This window comes from Rhineura floridana, chromosome 9 (genome assembly GCF_030035675.1).
Source record: "Rhineura floridana isolate rRhiFlo1 chromosome 9, rRhiFlo1.hap2, whole genome shotgun sequence".
In the NCBI taxonomy this organism is placed as follows: Eukaryota; Metazoa; Chordata; class Lepidosauria; order Squamata; family Rhineuridae; genus Rhineura; species Rhineura floridana.
In genome coordinates this window covers 33,149,793-33,175,627 of record NC_084488.1, presented here as the reverse complement: position 1 = coordinate 33,175,627, position 25,835 = coordinate 33,149,793, and the positions used below count along the sequence as shown (strand labels likewise).

The 25,835-nt window shown below is 41.4% G+C and overlaps 1 protein-coding gene across 7 annotated transcripts in view; it reads left to right on the top strand.

Annotated features, from left to right (window-relative positions):
* Positions 1 to 25,835, top strand: part of DLC1 (DLC1 Rho GTPase activating protein) — a 357,215-nt gene that overhangs the window by 56,616 nt on the left and 274,764 nt on the right. For 5 of the 7 annotated variants that reach the window (XR_009757974.1, XM_061585377.1, XM_061585378.1 and 2 more), the window contains exons 3-4: positions 18,214 to 18,357; positions 22,884 to 23,039. Coding sequence is in view for 6 of the 7 variants with exons in the window: in XM_061585377.1 (XP_061441361.1) it covers positions 18,214 to 18,357; positions 22,884 to 23,039 (300 nt within the window). In the remaining variant the exon portion in view is untranslated. Of the gene's footprint in view, positions 1 to 3,997; positions 4,016 to 18,213; positions 18,358 to 22,883; positions 23,040 to 25,835 lie in introns of those variants that run through there. The other 2 variants (XM_061585381.1, XM_061585380.1) reach the window with 2 other exon arrangements.

Below are 25,835 nucleotides of genomic sequence, written 5' to 3'. Positions count from 1 at the left end.
CTCCATATTGGAGCGCCCAGGGTATCGAGTAGTGCTCCCCAAGCACTACTTTCTGGAGACGACCTGCTAGATAGGAGCGGAACCACTGCCAGGCAGTACATCCAACTCCCAAATCCGCAAGCCTCCCCAGAAGGATGCCATGGTCGATGGTATCAAAAGCCGCTGAGAGATCAAGGAGAATCAACAGAGTTACACTCCCTCTGTCTTTCTCCTGACAAAGGTCATCATACAGGGCGACCAAGGCTGTCTCCATGCCAAAACCGGGCCTGAAACCCGATTGAAAAGGATCCAGATAATCGGTCTCATCCAAGAGTGCCTGGAGCTGGGATGCAACCACCTTTTCCAGAACCTTGCCCAGGAATGGCACATTTGCTACCGGCCTGTAGTTATTCAAATTATCTGGGTCCAGGGAAGATTTCTTCAAAAGCGGTCTCACCACCACCGCCTTAAGGCAGTGTGGGACCGCTCCCTCACATAGTGAGGCATTAATCACTTCCCTGGCCCAGCCGGCAGTGCTATCCCTGCTAGCTTTTATTAGCCAAGAGGGGCAAGGATCTAACACAGAAGTGGTTGCACGCACCTGTCCAAGCACCTTGTCAACGTCCTCAAGCTGCACCAATTGAAACTCATCCAATAAAATATGACCAGACTGTGCTCCAGAGACCTCATGTGATTCCACTGCTATAATATTGGAGTCTAAGTCCTGACGAATGCAAGAGATTTTATTCTGGAAGTGCTTGGCAAATTCATCACAGCGAGCTTTAGAAGATGACAACATAATGACAACATTATTTTAAAAAAGCCAACTGAGAGTGAGGGCAGTGGTTCCTGGATCAGTCACATAGATGAGCCACCCAACTGATAATCTCATAATCAATAGGATGACAGTGCAATGCTACATAACCAGTCAGGTTTGACTATGTGCATATTTCACTGAGAGGGAAAAGCCAGTGCAGAGTGATAACAATGTTTCCAGAACTGATGAACACATTTGCCTCATTTTAAAGCAATCCTTATAAAAACGGGCTTGTTTGCAAAAAGCATTTCCTATTGACAAATGTTTTAAATGCAATCTGATAACAACTATCAGAACCGCTAATATGATTACAGTTTTCTTTGTGTTCTGCTTTTAGCAGTTGAATAAAATATGCTTGGTAGCACTAACTAAGCATATATAATATTTCCTATATGTTTAAATACTGGCAGAATCAGACTGTATTTGATGTGAACAAAAGTATAACCACCATCATACTGAGGGATGTTTTGAATATTTCAGAAGTACTGAGAAGGGAAGCATGAATGAGATGAAAAGCATATAATCAGAGCAGTCATTTGATGTACATGGTTTATTTGTTTGTGCGTTTTAAACATTAAATGTATTGTTTTATTAAAGATGCTTGGCAGGAAGTTAACAGAAGGGAGGGAACAATGGACCAACTAAACAAATAAAGCAGAAACAAAATCCAGGGTTTAACTATGTAGCTCCAATCATGCAGAGGTAGATGTCAGCGGAACAACTTGTCCAGTTAGGAAGATCCAATGTGTAACAGATCAATTTATTTATATCCCACCTTTCCTTCCAGAGGAGCTTAAGGCACCAAACATATCAACAAAACAATTTAAAAACAACAAAAAATCATTCTAGAAACAGTTAAAAACATTCTGAAACACAATTACAGTTAAAAAATTCTTTCATCCAGTGATTGTCAGATTGCCAGTAACACTCCTCTACACCCATCAAATGCCTGGGTAAACAGGAACATTGTCACATTCCTCCTGAAAGTCAGTAGTGATAGAGACAATCACACCTCACTGGGGAGGGCATTCCACAAATGGGGAGCCACCACTGAAAAGGCCCTGTCATGGGTCAGTGCCAACCGGGCAGCCCCCAGTAGTGACACCACCACCAACTCCTTGCCTGTGGATCATAGGGTTTGAGATGGATGATACTGGGGAAAGTGCTATTTTAGATACTTGGGTCCTGAGCTATTTAGTGCTTTATATACTAGTACTAACACCTTGAATTGGGCTCACTGGTAGCCAGCGCAGCACTTTTAGAACCAAGGACACATGGTCCCACTGGGATGCCCTACTTATCAGCCTAGCAGCCACATTATGCACTAGCTGCAGCCTCCAGACTAGCAGCCCCACATACAATGCATTACAGTAGTCCAGGCAGGAAGTACCAGAGCAGGAAGTCACCATCCTAGCCCAGGAACTGCCCTAGCTAGGAAATCAGCCTCAGCTGGGATAAGCACTCCTAGCCACAAAAGCCACTTGGGACTCTAGTAACAAGTTGGAATCCAGGAGTACTCCCAGGCTATTAACCTGTTCCTTCAGGGGGAGTACAATCCCTCCCAGAACAGACTGTACACCTAATTCTTAGACACGGGAACCACCTACCAACAATACTTCTGTCTTATCAAGAGTCAGCCTCAGTTTACTGGCCTCTGTTTAGCCCATCATTGCCTCCACACGTGTCCAATATCTTCACAGCCTCTCTTGATTCAGATGTAACTGAGAGTTAGAGCTGTGTGTCATCAGCATACTGATGACACCGTGCTCCAAATCCCCAGATAACAGCTCCCATCTGTTTCATATAGATGTTAAATAGCATAGGAGATAAAATGGACCCTTATGGAATCTCACAGCCCAAAAACCACTGTGCCTAGCAACAATCTTCTAGCACTGCTTTCTGGTAGTGGCCCTGTAGGTAGCAATGGAACCATTTCAGTACAGTACCTCCAGCTCCCACCTTCTTCTGTCACTCCAGAAGGACACCATGGTCAGTGGTGTCAAAAACCACTGAGAAGTCAAGGAGAACCAACAGGGCCACTTTGCCTCTGTCTCTCCTGATAAAGGTCATCAATCAGGGCAATCAAGGCTATTTCAGTACTAAAACTGGGCTAGAAACCAGTGGAATAGATCTAGATAATCTTCTTTCCCCATGCATGCCTGAAGCTGGCTGGCCAGCACCCTCTCAAACAGCCTCCCAATCACCTTGTCCGTGAAGGGAATAGTAGAGACTGGAGAGAGGTTTTCTGAAACCTCTGGATCTAGGAAGGACCTCTTCAAGAGGGGTTGCACCACTACCTCTTTCAGGGTGGTGGACATAACTCCCTCTCATAGTGAGGCATTGACCACTCTCTAGGCCCATCCAGTCAATCCCCTCATACTAGATTTTACCAACCATTATGGGCAGGGATCAAGAGGGCATGTAGTTGGCCTCACTGCCACAAGCATACTGTTCATATCCTCAGCTGCAACAACAGAAACTGATCCCATTAATAATGCATTAAACCTCTCAACTAGCGCCCAGTCCCCCCAGTCTCCTCAACTTATGAATCTAGTTCCATAGTTCTGACCCATCATTGAAAAATACTTGTATTGCTGCCTTGGTGTGTTTTCTTTTTCTTTAGGAGGCTTCACAGGGAGAGGGGGGAGGAACCATAAAAAGAGTATTCTCTTTTTTGCCCTTACGCAATCACTTTTCGTTGGGTTTTACTGTTTTTGACTGCAACTGGAGACCTGCATACATACATACTCCTTGCACATGCTTAGAAACAGTGTTGGAAGATATATTGGTGGCCTTCTAGTCCAGCTCCCTCATCATGCAATAACATCTTCCTTGACATATGGGCATCCAGCCTTTGCATAAACACTTCCAGTGAAAGAGAGCTGAGGCTGGCTGGCTGAGGCTGGCTGCTCCACTGTTGAACAGCTCTTCCATTAGGAATTTTCTCCTAACATTTAGCCAGCATCTGCTTCCCTGTCATCTTCTCCGCCCTTTGGTTCTACTCCAGCCCTCTAGCCCAACAGAGAACAAGTCTGCTCATCTTCTGCATGACAGCCCTTGAGATATTTGAAAATGGCTATCATGACACTCCTTAATCTTATCTTCTCCAGATTCATCATACCCAGCTCTTTCAACTGTACCTCTTAGGACTTGGTTTTTAGAGGTCTCATCTTCCTGGTTGCCCTCCTCTGAACACATTTCGGTTTTGAAAGTATACAGGTACATCTTATGGGGCTTCTGATTGTGGTCTCTCTCTCTCTCTCTCTCTCTCTGCATTTCCTTTCCCAGTGCTTCTGGGTCTTGTCTGAAGTGTGGTGTGAATATAGGGTGTGCGTATTCCCTATGGAGAGATGCACATTCTGGCCCCATGTCAAGAAGACACACATCTTCTGCCTTGGAATGAGTCCTGGAAGCATGGGGAGAGGATGGGCAAGTTGCTCATGATTCATCTGTTGACACTTCGCTGAAACATTCTGAAGCTGCTCTTGCAATTAGTTCTTTCCCCCAACCATTTGGCCCCATGGATTGCTGTGAGAGAAGTGGGAGAAGGGAAAAGAACATCTGATTTAGTTTAGCCGTGTGGGAAAAATTCCTGATGAACTGAGAACCAAGGAGAGCAGTGCTGTTGACAGTACCGTCCTGGCTGCAAGCACTTATAGTGCAGTGCTACCCATCATGTAAGCAAGTTAGCATTTTCTGTGCTCTCAAGTCTACAGGATTCCAATACCTGGTCCAGTTTTTAATTCAAAACACACAACCCTTTTCTACACACAGCACACGTCAGAGACAGTTGTGAAAGAGCCCATGACATTTCTGTGCCTGTGGCACAAAAACCAAATGATGTTTCCCACATTGGTGAAATAATATAATACAATAAAATAATAAAATATTTGACCATTGTTGCCCTTTATAGGTACCCCAAAGTCTGATGCCTGAGTCAGGCTGCCCCATCCTGTACCAGTAAGTAACTACCATATATTAGGAATCAGGGGAAAGGTGTTTAAGATAAGAAGCTGATGTTTCCAGATTGACCTGAGCCCCAGCATCTTATTTCCTAGATATTAAGTACTGTGTGAGATCACAGTGTATCTGTCATGGTCTTACTGTAGTAAGAGCCAGTGGTGCAGGTAGATAATTTGAGTTTTTGGACTATGAGGAGCTCCCTCTATAGATTGATTTACTTCAAAATGTGGTCATCCAGCCCTCTTGCTCATTTTGCTGCATGGGAGCCTGGACTTCTGCCCCAGATCCCTGCTTTGAGTGCACTGTGTAGGTATTGAAGCATGAATTTCACTGACAATTACCCAAGGTGTTTATTTGAGGAGCACGTGTTTATTTGAAAGTCACAGTAAATGGAAGTCTAGAATTGATGTGATTAGATCTAGTAATCTCCTAAGCCCAATTCCCATCCAGTGCCATATACTCTTCCCCCATTCCCTTTCCCTCTTCCAACTAACAAAATTCCCACTGATCCCCAGCTGACATTCTGTTACCCTTCAGCTCTTCCTCCATATGTGGAGTGACCTCCAAACCCAAACCATTGTTCATCACATACCCGTTTTTGATAGGGGTTCAGTCTTTAAGACTGCAAACTGATACAAACTTACCTGGGAGGAGGGATGGAAGGATCTGTCCATTTTGGTTCTCTCAGCTTCTCATTTTTCCAATAATAAATTCAGTTCTCCAGATTTCTGCAGTAATTTGAGATTTTTTTAAAAACTCCTCATGAAAATTCTTCAGAATTTTAGTGTGAATTTCTCCTTATAAACACATTTTTATATGCAGTTTTAACTAATGTACACATTTTGTAAGCAATTTCTTCTAATACAATGCATTCTCGTATGTTATTTTCCCGAATATATTCATGTTTATGCACAGTTTCGCCTAATACATGCATTTTTGTAAACATCGGTTGAAGAAATGCATTGCAAAATTTGGATAAGTGTGAATTTTGAAGGATGGCTGTGTTTCGGTTCTCATATTGTTTCAGCTAGTGCAGAATCGAACTGAATCTAATTTCTCCACCATCCCTGCCTGGAAGTAAGGGCCACTGAACTCTGAGTAGGCATATATGGGATTGCATTGGAATTTATTAATAGATTGATCAATTAAAGTATGGAACAAATTTGCCTCCTCATTTATTAGTATGAATGAGATTGATGTGCATAGCACTGTGTGAACTGCACAGAGGCATCAGCTCCCTGGTCTCTTCACTCTCAACTTCAGATATATCACTTGCCATCCATCTGTCCCTCCCTTTGTACGTACACACACACGCACATGCACACACACACACACACACACACAAGCTTAGCAAGCAAGATGGTGCAGTCCATTGAGAAAGTCCATAGCTCAGTGGTACAGCCTGGTCCCAGAGTCAATCCCTGCCACCTCCAGGTAGGGCTGGGAGAGTGTCACCTCTCTGAAAGCCTGGAGAGCTACCGCCAGTCACTGTAGACAGTAGATGGACCAGCGGTTGGACTCAGTATAAAGCAGTTTCTGATGTTTCTAGTTGATTGTTGGATTCTCCCTTTTCTTTGTCAATTAGCCTCGCCTACGACAGCAGCCTCCCCACCATGAAGGTGCTGATTTTCCCTCTGGCCTATCTGGATGGGGGATATCTTGCACTATCTGCCCTGCTGTCTTCCTGTAGGGGTCCCTGCATCTGGCATGGGTATTGCCATGAAGAGCAGGAATCAAGTCCCAGTTCTTCAGCTGCCAATAGTTTGGAGAGCTCTCTTTGAGAGTTGTGCATGGTAACCCCTTAGCTTCCCAGATTGCTACTGCCAATGGACCAGGCTACCTGTGACCTGGCTCTTTGCTTGGGGTCTGCCCTTTTAAAAATAGCAGGTATTCTTTGGATCTTAGAGGTCTGCGTTTTAATTGTGGTCATCAGTGTTAAAAGCTAGGGAAAAGGAGAGAGAGAGAGCAATAGGAGAGACTAATCGTACTGAAACTCTCATTTGGGAAACAGCAGCGTGGCTCTATATGATGCCAAGGGCTGCTTGAGGAGTAATTTGAAAATGGGAAGCTAGCAGAGCAGAAAGTTAAGATGCCCCTCCCTCTGTGCCTGTGGCCCATTGGAAACTGCAGCCTGGGCGGCTGCTTTAATTTTTTAAAAATGTTGGTGTGTTTATTTATTTAAAGTTATTCAGCCAAAAAGCCTCATAGAGCAGCTAAGATAAGAACAATGTGAGGAGGGAGCCAAAAGGAGCTGATCTTTCAGTAAAGCCAACAGAGTGGATCCTGCTTCCCTTCTCTCCATCTGTTGCAGCCAGGTGAAAACTATGCGCAGTTGATGTCATGCATACTTTAAGCTTCAGACCACAACGCCCAGCAAATATATCAAATTGTGAGTGGGGGTAAAATGATAGATCCCAAAATTATTTAAAAGAAGCCACTGAGTGTGAGAGAATCATTCTCTTGCTGTCACAATGCATAGTATGAGCAAGAGTTTCATGAAATCACCACTGATGAATTTGGCTTCCAGAGCAAGAACGCCCTTTGAAATTTGGCTTTATACATAGTCAGCAATTCAATCTGGTGCCTAATGAAGTACAAGCATTCCTATTACGACACTTGATTTTTTCCCTTCTCAGTCTCTTGTTGAGGTTCAGGTTTGATGAATCCAAATTAACTCTGCCAAAACCACTAATACCATCTTTCACGTCTAAAAACCACTATGTGTCTCATCCAATTTGAGTGAAAGAAACCATGAATAGCTTCAGGTTTCATAGGTGTATCCTGAAGATGCAAACTTTACTGACCTATCATTAACTTTCTCTACATTCCTAGTTAATAACAAACAGGGGTCTTAGTTTGCAGCACCTACAAATAAATCTTGGCTAGGTTGTGCCACCTAAGGAATCTTGCAGCCTCACAATCCAGAACATAACACCAACAGAGTCAGGAAAGTTCTGTTGATCGGGGGGGGGGGCAAAGGCAAGCTCTCACATCAAGATTGCTTCTTGAAGTCTATAACGGGATAATTAAGAAATTACACTAAAGATAAAGATGTTCTTCTAGGTACAAATGAATGCATGGAACTGGGCAGCTGAAATTATTTTTATACAAAGTTAGATATTGCTTATGATTAAAAAAAATTCCATGTGATGAAGAAACAAAAACAAATTGTGCCCCCTTTCCCCACACCAGGCTCTTGTGAGCATGGATGTATATATACCATGTATGCAGTCAAGGATGCTCCATTGTCTTAGCAACCAGATCATGTGTATGAAAATCCTTGAACACAGAGAAGCAGGGACAAGGGGCATGACCTGACCACCCCTTTCCATACACTCATTGAACAGCTAGAGTGTTTGCTATGAGAGTTCAGAAGCAGCAGCTGGAGAGCTGGCTTAATATTTTGGGGTCCTGGACTGATGTTTCTTTGGGACTAGCACTGCCTGGTTATGTCCTTGCACCTGCACCTCTATAATGTCTGTACATTTATAAATAAGCATATTGCAAAGATACTCTGACAATGCAATCCTAACCGTACCTACAAAGTCCTATTTGAATACAATAGGGCTTACTCACGGTAGCCTAAAACTCCAGTACTCTTACATCCAAAAGCACGTACTCTGTGAAGGCTGCCTTGAATTTCTGACTGCTCCAGGAAGGGAAGATATGAAACTGTATATATGAAATCATGAGGAATGATTTTCTAATGTCTTATGACTGTTCTAGGATGCTTTGGCTCTTCCTCAGATGCTTATAGTCAGAAAGTAATTGTCTACTGCATTCATTTTCCTCAGCCTTGACTCTACCATACAATTAGTTTATGGTTTCTCAGTGCCACACACCAGAGCTGAGCTAAGAGACAAGAAGACAGGAATGGTAAGAAGGGAAATGTTGGACCAGTGTCAGTACTCCATTTCTGAAGACTTTCCGGGTATTATTTTTGTTGAAGACCCATACTATAAAGCAAAGCACTTACATTGCATAATATTTAACTAAATACCATTGATGTTACACAAGATGGTCTATTGAATAGTTGGGAAGCTATTGCCATTGCATCTCTTGCAGTACCCTGTAATAAAATAATATCTGGATGCAAAAATCAGTGATTTCCCAGAGCAGCTGCCCACAGTGACATAACATTGGCTGAGGATCAATCCAGACTGAACAGGCTTTTTTATTTCGGTTCTGTTTCACATTATGAATGGCTATTGGCTACAGTTCTTCTGATATGAACAAATTTGTACTTATCCCAACGGTTTGGCATAACATTCACTGATTACATGTGATTCCAAATGCTGAATTAAATAGCTGCCTCGTTTTGTTCTGTTCCTTGAAATATGATTCTCTCCCCCCTGCCCCATGTTCATGCAATTGTCTTCAGCTGCCTCTTTAGAACAGGGTTCAAGTGGAAATGGGTGGTAGGAAAGATCCATCGTGAAGATGGGCAGAAAGAAATCATTCAAACCACCCACAGAATGACATTTTAAAGAATGCTTCTGCTACCTGTTAACTTTTCAGTCGACAGAATATACCCTATTCACCAATGCTCCAGCAGCAAAGCTTTTTGTGTGTGTGTGACAGTGCTCATGGAGTACCAGCATCTATTTCTGGCTGCCTGCAGCGACCATTTTGTGCTGGCACCCATAGCACTTTTATCAAAGTTTGAGTAATGGCATCTCATTTTCTGTACCTAAAAAGCACTGGCCAGCAGCATAACAGTAATAATGAGATGGAGAATAAATTTGTTTCCTACTGGGAAGTATGTTGAAGGAAGCTGTGTACAGCCGATTCTGTTGCCAGCCACAGGAGGACCATCAGTGCAAGCCATATTTCAGTGCTAGCCATGCATACATACATATTGGCCACATTCACACAATACGTTCATTCCATTATTATTCCACTTTAAACAGTCATGGCGTCCCCCAAAGAATTTTGGGAAGTGTCATTTGTAAAGGGTGTGAGAGTTGTTAGAAGGCTACTGGTCCTCTCACAGAGCTACAGTTCCCAGAGTTCTCTGGGAAGAGGAACTGACTGTTAAACCACTCTGAAAATGGTAGCTCTCTGAGGAGAATAGTAGTCTCTTAACAGTTCTCAGCACCCTTCACAAACTACACTTCCCAACATTCTTTGGGGGAAGCCATGACTGTTCAGAGTGGAATAATAGTGGAATAAATATATGGTGTGAATATGGCCTGCGTATAAGATGGAGATAATGACATTGTGTTGTTTTCATCTGAGACCTCTCAGAGAGGGAGGGGATGGCATATTTGTTGGAGATTGGTTGATTCTTAGCAGCTCAAATGTTGATTGCATGAACCCAGTTTTCACAGTTCACATATAACTGAGACATCAATCTTTGTTGGTCGCCCAATGATACATGGCAGATGACAGCAACCACAGGGACTGCTAAAGCTAAGATGTCTGCACAATCTGATGTATAATGCAAGAGGGCTTTGCTCCTCCTCCTCCTCCACATGATCACCATCCATCCATACAACCTCTTCCTCCAGCCCATCCTCCCTCTCTCTCCACAAAAGCAGTGTGTTTTTAGAGTATCGGTTGTGGTTACGTTTTCATACCTCACAATAATCGCAATACCCCTCCTCCTCCTTGTTCTTCTTCTTCTTCTTCTTCTTCTTCTTCTTCTTCTTCTTCTTCTTCTTCTTCTTATTCTTATTATTATTATTATTATTATTATTATTATTATTATTATTATTATTACTATTATTATTTATTAGATTTATATCCCGCCCTTCCTTCCAGTAGGAGCCCACGGCAGCAAGCAGTCACCCTTTTTTTTAAAAAAAAGCAAAGAATCTGTGATTTGGGCATGAATGCCTGATACATTAATTGTGTACAATAATGGTCACAGTGGCTAAGTTCAGATGATTGTCTAAATCATGATATAGATTTATCACAAATGAATTGTGGTGAACCTTGGGCTCACACTCTTCTCCTCAAGCACAAACTCAAAGTAGAGTAGAAAGCCGTACTTTCAGTTTTTACTAAATCAGTTTCCTGTTACATCTGAACTCGAGAAACTGTGATTTATTCTGACTTTAGTTAGTTAGTTAAGAAACCAGGATATAAAACCACAGTAAAAGTGGACTCCACTGCTTTGTCAGCTTTGTGAGGAAGGAACTACAGTGAGAGCTGTGACTATTTTAACTGGGGAAACACTTGCTTTTGCTACTTCAGCTTAATTTATTTTTGTGAAATACTGTGTTATTATTAGTGCCTAACATGAAATATAAACTTCAGAGGGAGATACAATCCCCACACCAGTTCCCAAGTTTATCATTGCTTGATGTTGCAGGGAAGGACATAAACCATGTTACATCTGATTTATATGACTGCTTGCGAAAGTCAGCAGATAGTTCTGAAATGGGATGTATTACATTATCCTCAACCTTTCTTGTCAGCTCAGATAAATGACTTCACAGTGGATGAAAAGAAACTTGAATACCTTTCTATTCTTCTTGAGCAGGGTGGGTTTTTTTCTTTTAAACAAAGCAAGACATGGACCAAGACTTTAACATCCTATGAAATGTATAACATTAATGTAAGATTTTAAGCTTAGTCCAACTGGCCCCAGATCAAGGGTACTCAGAGGATTTTTGCCAGCTCTCTTTGTAAAAGGACCCTTTCTTCTATGGATGGGTGAGCAAACTTGCCTTGCCAGCCAGCAAAGAGGCTGCCTCTACAAGCCTACATTACAGTAAAATCTCTTGCATGTTTTCCCAGAAAAAAATCTCACTGAGACTTACTCCTGAATTAGTGTGTTAAGAACTGCACCTAAGGAAAAGGCCATAGCTCAAGGGGAAGGATCGTACCTCAGTAAAGAGCATCTGCTTTGGATGCAGGTCCCAGGTTCAATCCCTGGCATCTCCAGGTAGGGCTGGGACAGACACGTCTAAAATTCTGGAGAGCTGCTGAGCTACATGGATCACTGGGCTGATTCAGTATAAGTATATTCCTGTGATTTTACCATGCCAGTTCTATGTGATTTCCACTGGACGGTGATTAATTTCCAGGCTCAATTCAAGGTCCTGGTCATAACCTTTAAAGCCCTTAATGACTTGGGTGCCTGAGAAACCACTTTCCCCCCTGTGTTCCATTCCTCCCTAAATGCTCTGGTTGTCTTCTTGGGCCCTGTTCCAAATCATTTAACCTCAGGAAGCAAACTAATGTCAACTCGGAGCAGGGCATTTTCTGTTGTGGCACCTACCCCATGGAATGCTTTGCTAAGCAAGGTCTGTCAGACCTCATCACTATACTGCTTCAGGCAGTCGGTGAAGACCTTGCTTAAAAAACAATTTTCTTTAATTATGTAGTATTTGCTGGCTCATTCTGTGTTATTTTTGTGCAGAAGGAGTTTGTTAAATTGGTTGGATATGGATATTGTTAACTAATCTGAATGTACATTAGTGTTGTTTTGAGGATTATATTTGTTTTATTCCATTTTTATTACCATTTGTTAGCCACCTAGAGTCTCTTATAAGTCAGATCGAATTACAAATAAATAACATTTAATCTAATGCCACTGATGTGGATTCCAGAACCACATAGGTGGTCCCAGTTGCATGGGCCTTTCCAACCTGATGGCCAGTTGATAATCGTGTGGGAAAGATACCTGCATACAATTGGTCCCATCACCATCACTGTTTTGGCATCTATGCACATGCAGCAGCAGCATGGGATCGCAGTATGGGGGAGTGCTGCTAGGTCACTAGAGGTGCATGCCACTATGGGGCCTTGGTGTGCTACATTTGAACATAAACTGAAGAAAATGAGTTCATCATATGTGAACTTTAAAATGTATTGCTGCAACATTTCATTGGAATTAATGGTATAAAAACCACATGCTTTCAGTGAGATTGTTAAGACTCTCAGGAAGGCAGTAGCAACTGATCCTTTTTCGTTTGTTTAGTGTGTTGCATATTTATTCCTTTGTAATGCCACCCTCCCTCCAAGGAGTTCAGGGTAGCATCAGTGGCACTTTCCTTTTGCATCTTTACAAGAAACCTATGACCGAGTATTACTGGCCCACGGTCACCTAATGATCTGAGGGGGTTTAGAACCCAGGTGACCCTGGTCCAAGTCCAACACACTTGCTTCTAGTCTTTATGCCCAGACTGTCCTTGAGCCTGAGTCCTTGAAAATAAAACAGCATAAGTCATCAATATTATCTCTGTGCCAGGAAATCAACCCTTTGGTGGCTGCCCCTGCAACTTCCTATCACTTAAGGAAGTGGTGAACACAAAAGAAGATGCATGAAATACCGGTGTTATTATGAACCTTGTTGACTAACATCTAAAACGCCACTGAGAATAGTATATTTCAGCAAGCGGTATCTTTCCTTAAAATTCTCTCTGTTCCCGCCTAGGGAATTGTTCCCTGAAGAAATGCATAATTTATCACTATAGTTTTTCTCCATACGCTTATAGCAGTTTTTTCCCCACCCTACTGTCCTCAAGACATTTTGGACCACACCTTCCATCGGCCCTGATGATTAATCATGCTGGCTGGGGCTGATGGGAGTTGTAGTCCAAAACATCTTGAGGGCACCAGGTTGAGGACGACAGGCTTATAGGTAGGAATGGGCAAATGTCTCAACTGCAGTTCCTCTAAGTTTCTAATTTTTCCCATCTTTAATTCAGTTCTCTGCATTTCTGCATCAGTTTGTGATTTTGTTTTAAGTCCTCATGAAAATTCATCAGCATTTCTCTTAATTTTGTGCAATTTTGCCTATATATACACATTTATGAAAGCAATTCCGCTATTACGCTGCATTTTTACATCTTATTTTCACTGATATGTATTTATGTACACTTTCTTATATATATATTTTTGTACACATTATTTAGTTGGAGAGCTGCATTACACAATTTGGAGAAGTGTATGAATTTCAAAGAGTAGCTTCATTTCAGTTTGTGTATTGTTTCAGGAACTGTTACTAGGTAGATTAACATTAACATGTAAGCCAATCAGAATTTCTCCCCCATCCTCACTTATGGGGTAATTTCTGAAAGCAAAGCAAAGATTACCAAGGGTTACATCAGAAGCAAGCACTTAATTTAAATATGGGAATGCTGAAAATCTTTGGGTGGCATTTACCCAACTCAATTCCTACATTTTTCGTAATGAGAAGTGACATTCTTAATATCACTGTCTGAATCCTGTTTCAGTTCTTTGGCTTAGGAAAATATGTGTTGTAGAGTGTTTTCCAGAAAACCAAAATATCTGGAGCGTATTTTTTTGTCACATGTATCACATGGCATTTAAAGTTTGATGTAACCATCTGTGTTTATGAAATGTTAGGTGGATGGCGAAAGGGGGGGGAAGTCAAGTTAAAGCTGCAAATTGGTCAGAGGATCAAAAAAGACTCGTAGAGGAACATTTATGGAAGGCAAATACCTTTGTATGATTGTGGCAACATAGGAACAGAGTATAAACACAGATGAAAGATATCCCTTTCACTATCCTGCTCTAGGTATTCTGCATACTTTGGTTTTTATGGGTATAATTCTTAGGTTTTTATGAATATACTTACTAGCTGCTTTACTTTGCAATATACTGTGTGGAAAAGTAATAAATGCAAAAGATTTGTTTTAATGCATGGTGTAATAGTCAAATAAAAACCAAAATACTTTACAGCATACTTGACTTGGTGATCACAAACCTAAATATTTCAGTGCCTTGGGCCACATCCTTGAGCAAATTCAAGGCATGACCCTTTTCCAGCTACATATGCAGGTCCATATTGTATGTGCAGCTTTGCATACAGGAAGGGCCTTACCATAGACTTCTATTCAGCCCAGCCCACATCCCCTGCTCCAGCCAGTAGGCTGCACTGCCACTGTGCTATATGTGCAGCAAAATGTCTGGCTGTCCCCAAGAATGTGAGGCCCACCCACACCTCACTGACACTCATCCAGTGCTCTCCATCTTTCCATTCCCCCAGCTTGCAGCATTATCATGCTCTTTCTGCCAGTGGCCTATGTGCTGTGGCCCAGAAGGGAGCAAGCTCACAGGAGGGCCTCCCATTATTAACATGTTATTCATGGCTGGACCAGAGACATTCCGCTGCCTGAGGACAAAATGCCTCCCCATTCCACATAAAGAAGCTGGCCAGATTGGCAACTGAATTTTATTTCAACAGCAATTTCACTGTGTCCTACACCACATCTAAGGGCAGCAGGGTCATGTAGGGGAATCAGAACAGATAGCTGTGGCACACACAGCTCTAACACTTTGCTGGTTTCTGAGCCTCAGGTGGCTGTCTTTGACTAATGGTAGGACCGGCCCTGATATTATGCATCCCTGGTACAATGGCAACATGCCTAGTGGGGGACCTGTGGATGATGAAAGCATAGTAAAAATCAGTGAGGAACATTTTTACATGCACATTGGGCAGGGCGACATCATGCCCTTAGTTCTTAGCATGTGATAAATCAGAGCACAATTTATCATCGTGATGGTTCCTTAACAGTCACCTGATTCTAACAATAACCCTTTCAGATATTTTAGCATGTATTCAGATTTCAGCAAGAAATGTATTCAGATATTCACATGGGGGGGGCAGAAATAGCAAGCAGTTCTCCAACATGAACACATTTGTTTTACTATCTGAAAAGAACACCACCACCCCATGCACATACGTATAGCTGTACATGTGGAGAACTGTTCTCTGCAAGTTTGGGACCCTTGGGAAAGCAGTATTTCTGAATACATAAAGAAGACTCCTACATGTGTACAATTGGAGGGGGGACAGAGTCTGTTGCCGCTATATTACTTCCCCAGGAGCATTCATTGAACTATACACACTAAAATACCTGACAAAGTATATTGTAAGTTGAGTCATGGGTCTGAGCCTTGGGTCCCATCCACACCATACATTTTATATGGTGAGGGTGGGACCTTGGTTCATCTTATGAAGGCTCCTTGGCAGTCATCAGAAGAAGTGGGATTCAGACTTGAGTGAACCAGCTTCGAAATCAAATTCCAAATTACAGTGCAATTTCATTGTGACCGGTGTAGTGTTTGTCAAGCCCTGCTCTGCACACTCATCTGGGATAGTAATTCCCAAGTGAACACCATGAGACTGAGGCTCCATCTGCACCATACATGATTCCCCTCACAGAGCTACCATTCTCAGAGTTTCCTGGGAAGAGGGATTGGTTGTTAAACCACTCTGGGAATGGTAGCTCTGTGAAGGGAACAGGGGTCTCCTACCAACTCTCTGCACCCTTTGCAAACTATAGTTCCCATGATTCTTTGGGGTTTAAAGTTAAAGTGAGCGAATATGTATGGGAGAAATGTGCTGTGGTAAAGCTTCAAGATCTGTAGCACTTTTTCAGTGTGGGCAACTCACTGCTGAGAGAAGCCGCAAGATTAACCTACATACGGCTGGCCTTTCTGCTCCAACCATGAGAGGGAGGACCTCATCAGTCTGGGCATGTATGCTTGAAACAAATGTAGAATTATAAGGCTTCTATGTGGAATTCCTGAGTATTTGGTATAAGACCAAAATGTTTTGAGTAGAATGCTTTGCTTCTTCCAAGGGAGTATACTTCCTTTTTCCTTCAGACATGGAATGTATAGAAAAATGTGTGAAGGAAAGCCTGTGAGGTTTCCTGTTCTATATGCAGGAATGTGTATAGCATAGCAAACAATATGGCCTGTATTTATTATGGTGAAAATAGAATTTGATATTACAGTGAGACTGTACAGTTATGGCATAACTTTTTCAAGGAAGATTTGAGGGTCTAGAGCATTGCTTGCTGCGAAACATAAGAGTGTGCATGCTGCAAGTGCGCACACACTAAAAAACACCCTTGTATTTTCATATCAAGTTCCATCACAAAAATATCAGTTCATAACTGTACTTGATTTATACTGTTCATATAGGAGAAAGAGAGCCTGTTTATTTTTTCCAATTATTTGATCCACAGATACCTTTATACAATGTTAGGGTGGCCACTTACCCATTACCAAAAAAGAGGAAATGTATCAGCAAAGAGGGAAGAAGGGGGTACCAATTTGCATTAAATGTGCACATCCTAATTTGTAAGCATTTGTGTAAATTTCAAACTAATTACTATAATTTAAATAAACTAGAGCAGGTGACCTGTATGCCTGTTCAGCCTGATGTGCTGTCCAGGTGTAGACTGCTAATAGGTCCCATCTCACCCTGCTTTGCCTTCTGTTAGTTCTTTGTATTTAAAGTGGATGTCGACAGGACAGATTTTCAAAACAGAACTTCAAACTAGGGTCAGCCCAAGACATTTTGCTTCCTGAGGCAGAGCAGCAAATGGTGCTCCTGCCCCAAATCAAGGTGCAAAGTAATTTGGCACTTGAGGCAAAGAAAAAATCACACAAGCACCCCTACTCAGCAGTAAAAATACAATCATCATAACAAGCAGGATAACTAACTAATAACTATGTACTAATTAAAAAAAATAACAATATGCTGTCTTTCCATAACACTATTGTCTGAGGTGGCTGTCTTACTCTACCTAATGGTAGGACCATTCCTGCTTCAAACAGGACTGTTGTCTGACATCCTTTCAAATAGATAAGTGTCTTCTGTGAAGTAGGGCACATGACCACCTCATACAGTGTCCCCCACAACCACTGCCTTCTGTGTCAGGAGAACGCAGGAACCTCTTGATCTCTGCACTTTGTAGCAAAACACTTGAGGCTGTGGAGTGGGAAAGCAGTGTAGGTCTATCCATGTTCTGTTCCAGGCTTTAGCAGAGGGAGGGGAAACCTTGGGGGAAATGGTCACAGTGTGTCCTCTCCCCAAGTGAGCCTGCCTCCTCATCTTCACTGTTTTTGCTTGGTGCTCTCTTTGGGACCAATCACCATCACTTCCCAGAGAGAGAGACAGACAGACAGACAGCAAGGCATGAGGAGGTTACTGCTCCCTCTCCTTCCTCCTGCTATCACTCAAGAGAGGACAGGTGATAAGGCAGCAAAACAAGGCTCTAGGGATTGGAAATGGTCCCCCTGTTGGGTTGTGGGCCCTGGTAGCTGCCCAGTGATGCCAACTCCCTCATTCCTGCCATGACCCTATCGGGTCCCAGCTAGAGATGCAAAAGCAGCCTTATCAACAAGAGCACAGCAACATTGAGAAATAAACTCATTCCCATTTATTTCTGTCCAACAGCACTTAAAACAATGCTTTTTTTATTTACACAGTTCTCACACAGAAATACATTTAAAATGCATATAAAATGTTTCTTGGTCAGTATGTTGATCCTTCGCCGTGAACAACCCATTGATGAGAGAAAACAGTGTGCTGTGGTTCTTTCTCTCCTTCCCACCCCAAAAAATGTGTTTTTGCTGCCTATTATTCAATGCTTTTTTTGTTAAATTAGGGAACAGAGAGTTTTTTATTCTTTCCCAGCAATGCCCTTTCATATTCTGTACTTGCATGTTCTAATCCCCAGGAAGTCAGAGAGAATCATTCACGACTGGACTCCATGGTACTGCTCATTCTGAAACTAGACCAGCTAGATCAGGATATTGAGAACGCTCTTGGTTCAGCATCCTCGCCTTCCACCACGCTGTCACACCCACGGAGGCACATATCTGTGAGCTGGTTTGTTTACTCTTCTTTTATTCCAGATGCATATTTACCTCTGCTTCTTCCTTCTCTCTTTCTCTCTCTCTCTCTCTGGCTCTTCTGTTCAGCGCATGTAATTTCTCATGTATAAAAATAATTTCTCGCGTGTGTGTGTGTATCAGACTGAAGTTAAGAGTCCTACCAGCACAATGGTCTGATGCAACAGGTGCTGAATTTGCAAGAGAAAGTGTTGTAATGTTGCTTATATCACATTTTTATGGCCCATATTTCAGTAAGATCCAGCACCTCAGGCAATGAGGTATCTATGGGTTGCTTACAAATGCTGCCTCTGTTAAAACAATATCAAAGCAGCAAAGCATTGTTTTTTTTAGATGAGCATTTTCTCCAATGGGATTGTGTTTCGTGATATGGGAAAGGATGAGGCAAATCAATATTTTGCCAATAGTGGAATACACACACACGTGATTCAGGTTCAATTAAAAAGTGCTTTTAAGGGCAAAATCCATATTCTTGCACAACTCCCATTTATTTCAGAGTTGTGTCTTTATTAGGGATGAAAGGATCTGTCAGTTTCGGTTCTCTTAGTTTCTCACGTTTCCAATTTTAAATTCAGTTCACATTTCTGAAGCAATTAATGCATAAAAATAAAATGATGATGATGATTTTTTAAAAAACAAATCGTCGTGAAAATTCATCAGCATTTTAGTACACATTTCTCCTAATAAACATATTTTATATGTAGTTTTAACTAATGTACACATTTTTGTAAGCAATTTCTAATAAAATTATATTAATATAATGCATGTTTGTTCATCATTTTCATTAACATATTCATGTTTATGCGCACTTTCCCCTAATATATGCATATTTGTACAGACTGGTTAGTTGGAGGACTGCATTGCAAAATTCAGACAAATTTCTGAAAGTGGAAATTTCATAGATTTACTTTTAAATGTGGACTAAATTGAATTTCTCCCCCATCTGTAGTCTTAATACACTAAATCCTATACCCGCTTAATGAAGAGTAAGCCTCATTGAATTCAATGGGACTTCTGAGTAGATGTGTATAGAACTGCACTTTAAGTTATTTTTACTCTTTGCTTTGTTTTGCTGATCCTTGCAATAAGAAAGCTTTTCAAAAACAAAATCACAGCAATGGGATGTGTAAACTGAATCTATGAGATGTGCTAAACCATTGCTATTTCAATGTTAGCAGATCTTATTATTGTCATACCACCTCCCTAGATTAATGATGGAGGCTTGGCCTGTAGATACAGTGGAATGAGATAGGAAATAGGTGGTAGAGCCAAGAGGACAGGTGGAAAATCAGATTTTTAAATGATTCCAAAGACAGAAAACTTACTGTATGTAGCGAATGGGGTGGGCTAAAACTTGTCCTCCTCATGTACTAGTTTTTTGGTCACTTTTTTAAAAAGGGGGGAAACAGTAAAAAAGGGGGGAAGAAACGCAGTATCCCCATTTGTAGTCTAAAAGGTCATAGTCCATTCTTCCACCTCATTCTGTTACATATATAGACCATACCTCAGACTTATTTGAGGTTCCTTAATGAGAATAGCAGTAGTGGTAGACAAATTTTGCTGAAAAACATCTTGCCTAGATCTACTGTTCTTCCTGTTAATGTGTGCTCATAGGAGAGTATTTGGTATGTTATAGACTATAGTCTGGGCAACAGATGAGGCTCAACAGCCTAGTCATTGTGCTGCATGGTGAAGTTGTTTCAACATACAGAGGTCCCTAGGCAGACCCAGGTCTCTGGCCAGGGTGGGAGGTGGGGCAAATGGGGGTGCCACCCCCCCCAGAGCTGTGCTTCACCCCCCTAGGAGTTTTTGGAAATTGTCTTTTTAATTTGTGACATGACAAACAATGACAAGCTCCATTTAAAGAGTGACAGCTTGCTTTAAGAACAGGAGCAACAATAGGACCGTCTGAAAAATCCAGTTAATCAGGTAGAGCAAGTGCACAACAAAAGCCTCACTCCATATTTTCCCTGAATAAGGGAGGATTTTTCATGGTCACAATCACCCTATAATTACTTATGTCATCCTGAAAAAACACACAGCCTGTATAGTAACCTGACCCTTGAAGAATTAAATATTTGAACTTTATATTATAGGCTAGAGTTAGACTCCACCCCTTGGTCTTTCCTTTGCTCTGCTTTTCAGTTTCAGTTTCAGTTGTGCTATCTATCCAGCCAGCAATAAAAAGCATGTTTGTTTGCCAACAGTAAGAAGTAAGAGTTTGTTTATTCTGCAGTTATTATAATAAGTAGAGCAGTATTGGGTGCTTATTGTTAAAGGATGAAATAAAGGGAAAGCTATCTGAAAAAATGGCTATCCTTTACTTTTAAAGCACTCACTGTATTCCCAATCATACATGCTATTTTCTTCTTCTTCTTAATTGCTTGATGGCAAAGGATGAAAACAGCCCTAGAGGAGTAGACATATTACTGTGTACAGCACAGTTAGCTAGCTGGCTGGCTGGCCACCTAGGCTGTAACTCAGGCCTAACTTCTGATTTTCCCAATATGTGCAGCTCCCCATGAAGCCTTTTCATGTTTTCTGGGCAGAAAAATCAACCCAGTAGCCAGTAAAAAAAATATCCAATTTCTTTCTACAGTTAGTGTCCAGTTGCTAGAAGAGGGTACTCTCAAGGAGGAGTCAACAAACACACCCTATAGTATTTATTTTCTCTCTGCCCTTCCCTAAACTTGTAAAATGGACACGTTTGTTTTCCAAGCAGAATCTAACACTGAGATACCTAGTGTAGCATCACAGCCAAGCTCAGGAGCCCACTGTCTTTAGCACAGTAGTTCAGTTCACGAAGAATCAGAACACAGGGACAGACCACAAGTGAAAGGGGACTGTAGCTATAGACAAAGTCAAACTTATGAATCTGGTTTTTCTGAGGTTATCTCAAAAAAGGGTGAGACAATTCAACAGATTAAACCTCATTCACACACACTCTGGATGGAGGAGGAGTGATGGGGAAGGCCAATGCCTTTCCCTTCCCTTGGCATGACCCTCACGTTCTCTCCACAAGTTGGGGAGAGATTGGCTGGCACTATATGCCTCGCCCACAAATGCCCCACCTAGAAATGTGTTTGTTCCACATAATCAGGAAAGCTAGCTACAGGGCTGGGCAGGCCACTTGATGTGGAAAGGGTATTTGAAAACCATTCAATTATATAATGGTGGCTCATGATCTATAAATATTGCCACTGTAATCCATCCTACTTCAGGAGCAGAGCCAGTAGAAAAGATGGCAATCTTAAACATACATATACATGCACATATAGAAATGTTAAAATTTCTGTATTCATTTTATATCATTAGGCTAGAATCTAGTACACAGTTTTATGTGCTTTATGCTCTGTTATTTTCAACAGGACTTAATTAAGTACAACTGTGTGCTGAATTGTGGCCCTTCCTTTAAATCAGGGACCTTCCAGATGTTGTTGGACTACAGCTCCCACCATCCCTGACCATTGGCCATACTGTCTGAGGGTAATGGAAGTTCAAGTCCAACAAAATCTGGAGGGCTGCACAATTCCCCAACCATGCTGCAAATGTTACAAAGAGCTTAAAACAGTGAGACATGGAGAAGGATGAGGAAGAAATTTGATTCAATTCACATTTATAAGTAAACATATCTAATTTGCACTTTCTGAATATGTGGACTGAAACAGTCTTTGAAATGTGCACTTCTCTGAATTTTGCAGTGCAGTTCTCCAATCAAGTAATTTTAGAAGAATGCACATACTAGGGTAAAGTGTGCATAAAATGCATATATTAGTGAAAATAGCACCCCCAAAATGCATTTTATAACAATACTTAGGAATATTTTGCTTCACAAAAATGTGTGTATTTTCCTCTGTATGCAAAATTGCATACAGATGCAATTTTAGTATTAGAAGAAATCCACACCAAAATGCTGCTGAATTTTCATGAGGAATTGTTTTTTAAAAAAATTCCCACACCAATGTGGAAAAATGCAGAACTGAACTTAAGAGTAGAAAAATGAAAATCTGAGTGAAACCAAAATTGACAGATTCGCCCATCCCTAGACATGGGCATTGTGATTTTAAAAAATCACAGGCAGCTTCACTTGCACAAGGTTCCAAATGATGATGTCACTCCAGCTGCATAAAAAGTTCCACGTGGTGCTAGAGGTGTCAGATGCTTCCAAAGACAAAAAGTAGGGACACACAGGAAATACAATGAGAAAACATGCCAGACTTCTGAAACTCCTGACTTGTAAACAAAGATATATATATTTATAGACATTGCAGCTTTGATCTTGATGGTATTTTACAGAGTTAGAGAATAGTAGTAATTAGATATCAGTATTATTTACAAGGGTGTATAGGAGAAAGACAAGGAACATGTTGTAAACTTTAAAAACAAAAACAAAATATGCCTTAATGTTTTTCCTTGTAGCTTAAGCATTATAGTCATTTAAAGAATATGCAGTACACATCCTCTAAAGAGATTTGTACTTCTTTTTTAAAATAAGGATTTGGGATTACATCCTGACAGTGGAGTGGACATTGCTATACTGAGTCACCAGCAAACAAACGCACCACCCTCTCAACCTCTTCCACCTCCCTATGGTGCTGACCGAGCATTTTCCATGCCAATGGCTGGTTCTGGAGCTAAACCAAAGGCTGGGGTGAGTTTAAAAATCATTCTGATATGTAACATTGCATTTTATATTGGGAGAGTAGGGATTAGAAAAATCAGCAAAGCTCTACTTTTTATGGAATGTGGTCTGCAGGCAATATCTTACAGGGTGTGTTTGCATTTGCTCTTTTTGGGTTATGCTCCAGGAATGCTCCTGGGGAAAGCAGATGCTCTTAGCACCAAATTTAGTGCTCCGCTTTTGGGGATGGGAATGGGAAAGTCAATTTCTCATTTAAGCAGGACTCAGTTTCATGAGATGCCCTCTTCCAGTATTTGATCAGAGAAGGCCAGAACATGAGATCTGCAAACAGAGAAAGTGGCCCTGCTAACAGGTCCTCTCAGGGGCTGTCCTGCTCTCTAGATGTTCTGATGAGTAAAAGGTTTAGTTTGCCATTTCACATGTGTGTAATGTGGGATGCCTATATTGTGCCTGTATGTTTTCCCTCTGCTTTATAGCTCTTTGGGGAGCAAGGGGAGATTTGAATTGGGGAACTGGTGCAAGGGCAATAGGTCAACTTCACCATATACCACAGCCCCAGTCCAAATCACACACAGAGAGAGCTGCTTTCAGGACTGGAATGGGAAACCTGTGGCCTTCCAGATGCTGTTGGACTCCATTAGCCCCAGCCGCCAATGATCAGGGATAATGGAAACTGTAGTCCAGCAATATCTGGAGGGCCATGGCATTCTGTTTTAGGAGATCAAATATGATGGGAGATCTCAAGTAGCATGCAGCTGGTCTGGGGCCAGATATTTGTGAATAGTTCTTCTACTGTTCTTTGCATATGTAAATTGTAAAAGAATAGCAATATAATATCAGGAGGAATAGTGCACAAGGATAGTAACTTCAACTTTCTCCTCCTGTGAAAGAAATTGGTGGTGTGCATATATGCCTTGTAACACCTATCCAAAACTATTGAATAGGGTTGGATGTGACCAGCCTCTTTGTTCAGTCAAAGAACATTGGTTTCAAATGGTCTGGTTTCTGTTTAAATCCATTGGAAGAATTTCCCAACATTGTCAAAACTGCCTGCCTCAGTTGACTTCACTTGGACAGCTCTGGAGTATATGGGATGTGGAATGATATAATGTAGAACTGAGTAGAGAACAAGGTGGCTTTTATGCTTTGTATGCCAGTGGGGTGTCCGTGTGGGATACACAAACCACAGCAAAATATGTGGTGGAGGTGAAGAAGCCCCCCCCCCGTCTGAAATCAAATGCTAGTGGATGCTCCCTGTGACTATTTCTTGAGTTTACAATTCTAAAATACAATTTCCTGCATTGTTAAACTATTTTTTTAGCTATAAGGATCTCTGATGATTAAGCAGGACTATATTTGAATGCATTTGTTATAGATATGGGTTCTTGGGATTAGCATCTGAGTAATTTCCACAATTAAAAATGATGGGAATAATTGATCCAGTGGATTGTTGAGTTAAATCCTGTGCCTGGAAAATATAAAAAATATTTAACTATAAGCTGCATTGGGGGCTCAGTGTTATTTTACCTCTCTACCAAGAGTTTTATTGCCTGTCAGGGTGGTTTTTAAATTGAAAGTTTGGAATAAGATTACTGCAAGAGCATTCTCTGCACGTATAGCTGAGTACACCTCACTGGCCAATCTGTATTATATACCTGCTCATTTTTGTTAGATTTTGTATGGAGTCTGAAATCAGCCAAGATTCATGAATAAAATGCTTTTTTTTTAATCTGAGGAGCAGTAATGGGCTAAGGCATCCTGCATAGTTGACATCCAGTTAAGACTATAAATTGTATGTTCTGGGTGAAATGAGTAAGAACAGTTCTGTTTGTTGGATAGTCAAAGCCAAACCCCTAATCAAGTTGTCTCATCTGTATTTATTAAGGTTTTCAGTCAGAAGTGTTTTCAGAGTTACAACTGTTCCAGATTATACTCTGGTGGAATTTGACCAAAAATGTGTGGTTCTCCTATAGCAGAACCAAACTGAACAGAATCTGGATTTACAGAATCTGGATAGTTCTACTGTAAGCCCAGAAGGATGTCATAGGTCACACCAAGTTTGGGTAGACTGCTGCGATTCTTCTGCATATCAAAAGGGAAGCTCCAGAGCTGCCACAGCTCACTGGGTTCTATAATTCATTCATTCATTCTTCTTTCTTCCCGTATGGATCTTCTATCTGAACATAACCATACACGGAGTTCCCAGATGGTCTCCCAACCAGACGCTGCCAGACCCATATTTAACTTCATCATGATTTCTTCATCATATACCTTCAGATGATGTCCTAAGATGTCATTTGCTGACAGAACCAAGAATGAGGAATGGAGATGAAAGTATCTGTAAATTTCTGAATGGAAAGTCCGAGCCTACCCACACTTTTTTAGAATCAAATTCTGTTGTTCAGCCCATCGCTAGAATACTTCAGCATTTGGGCCAAAACTCTTCTGCAAGTTAGAATCCCACCAGCCAAAAACACTGGTTCCAAATGATCTAATTTCTGCTTCTCAGTTGGAATTTCTTTTTAATACTATTGAATCCACTAATCTGGCATGTCTTATTCAACACCAAGCAAAAATAAGCTGAGCCAGACAATTCAGATCATGCAGAAGAACAATAATGGGGCAGGAAAGGATCCATCACAATTTGTTTGTCCATCAGTGGCTGCCGGGTAAATTAAGCAGATCAACTGTGTGGAAGTCTTATTTTATCCAAGTCAGGAGAATGCCAATAGAGAATTGCCTCATTCCAGTCAGTATCCTAGCAGCAGCATTTTACACTTGTTGCAGTTACCAGAGCTGCCCCTG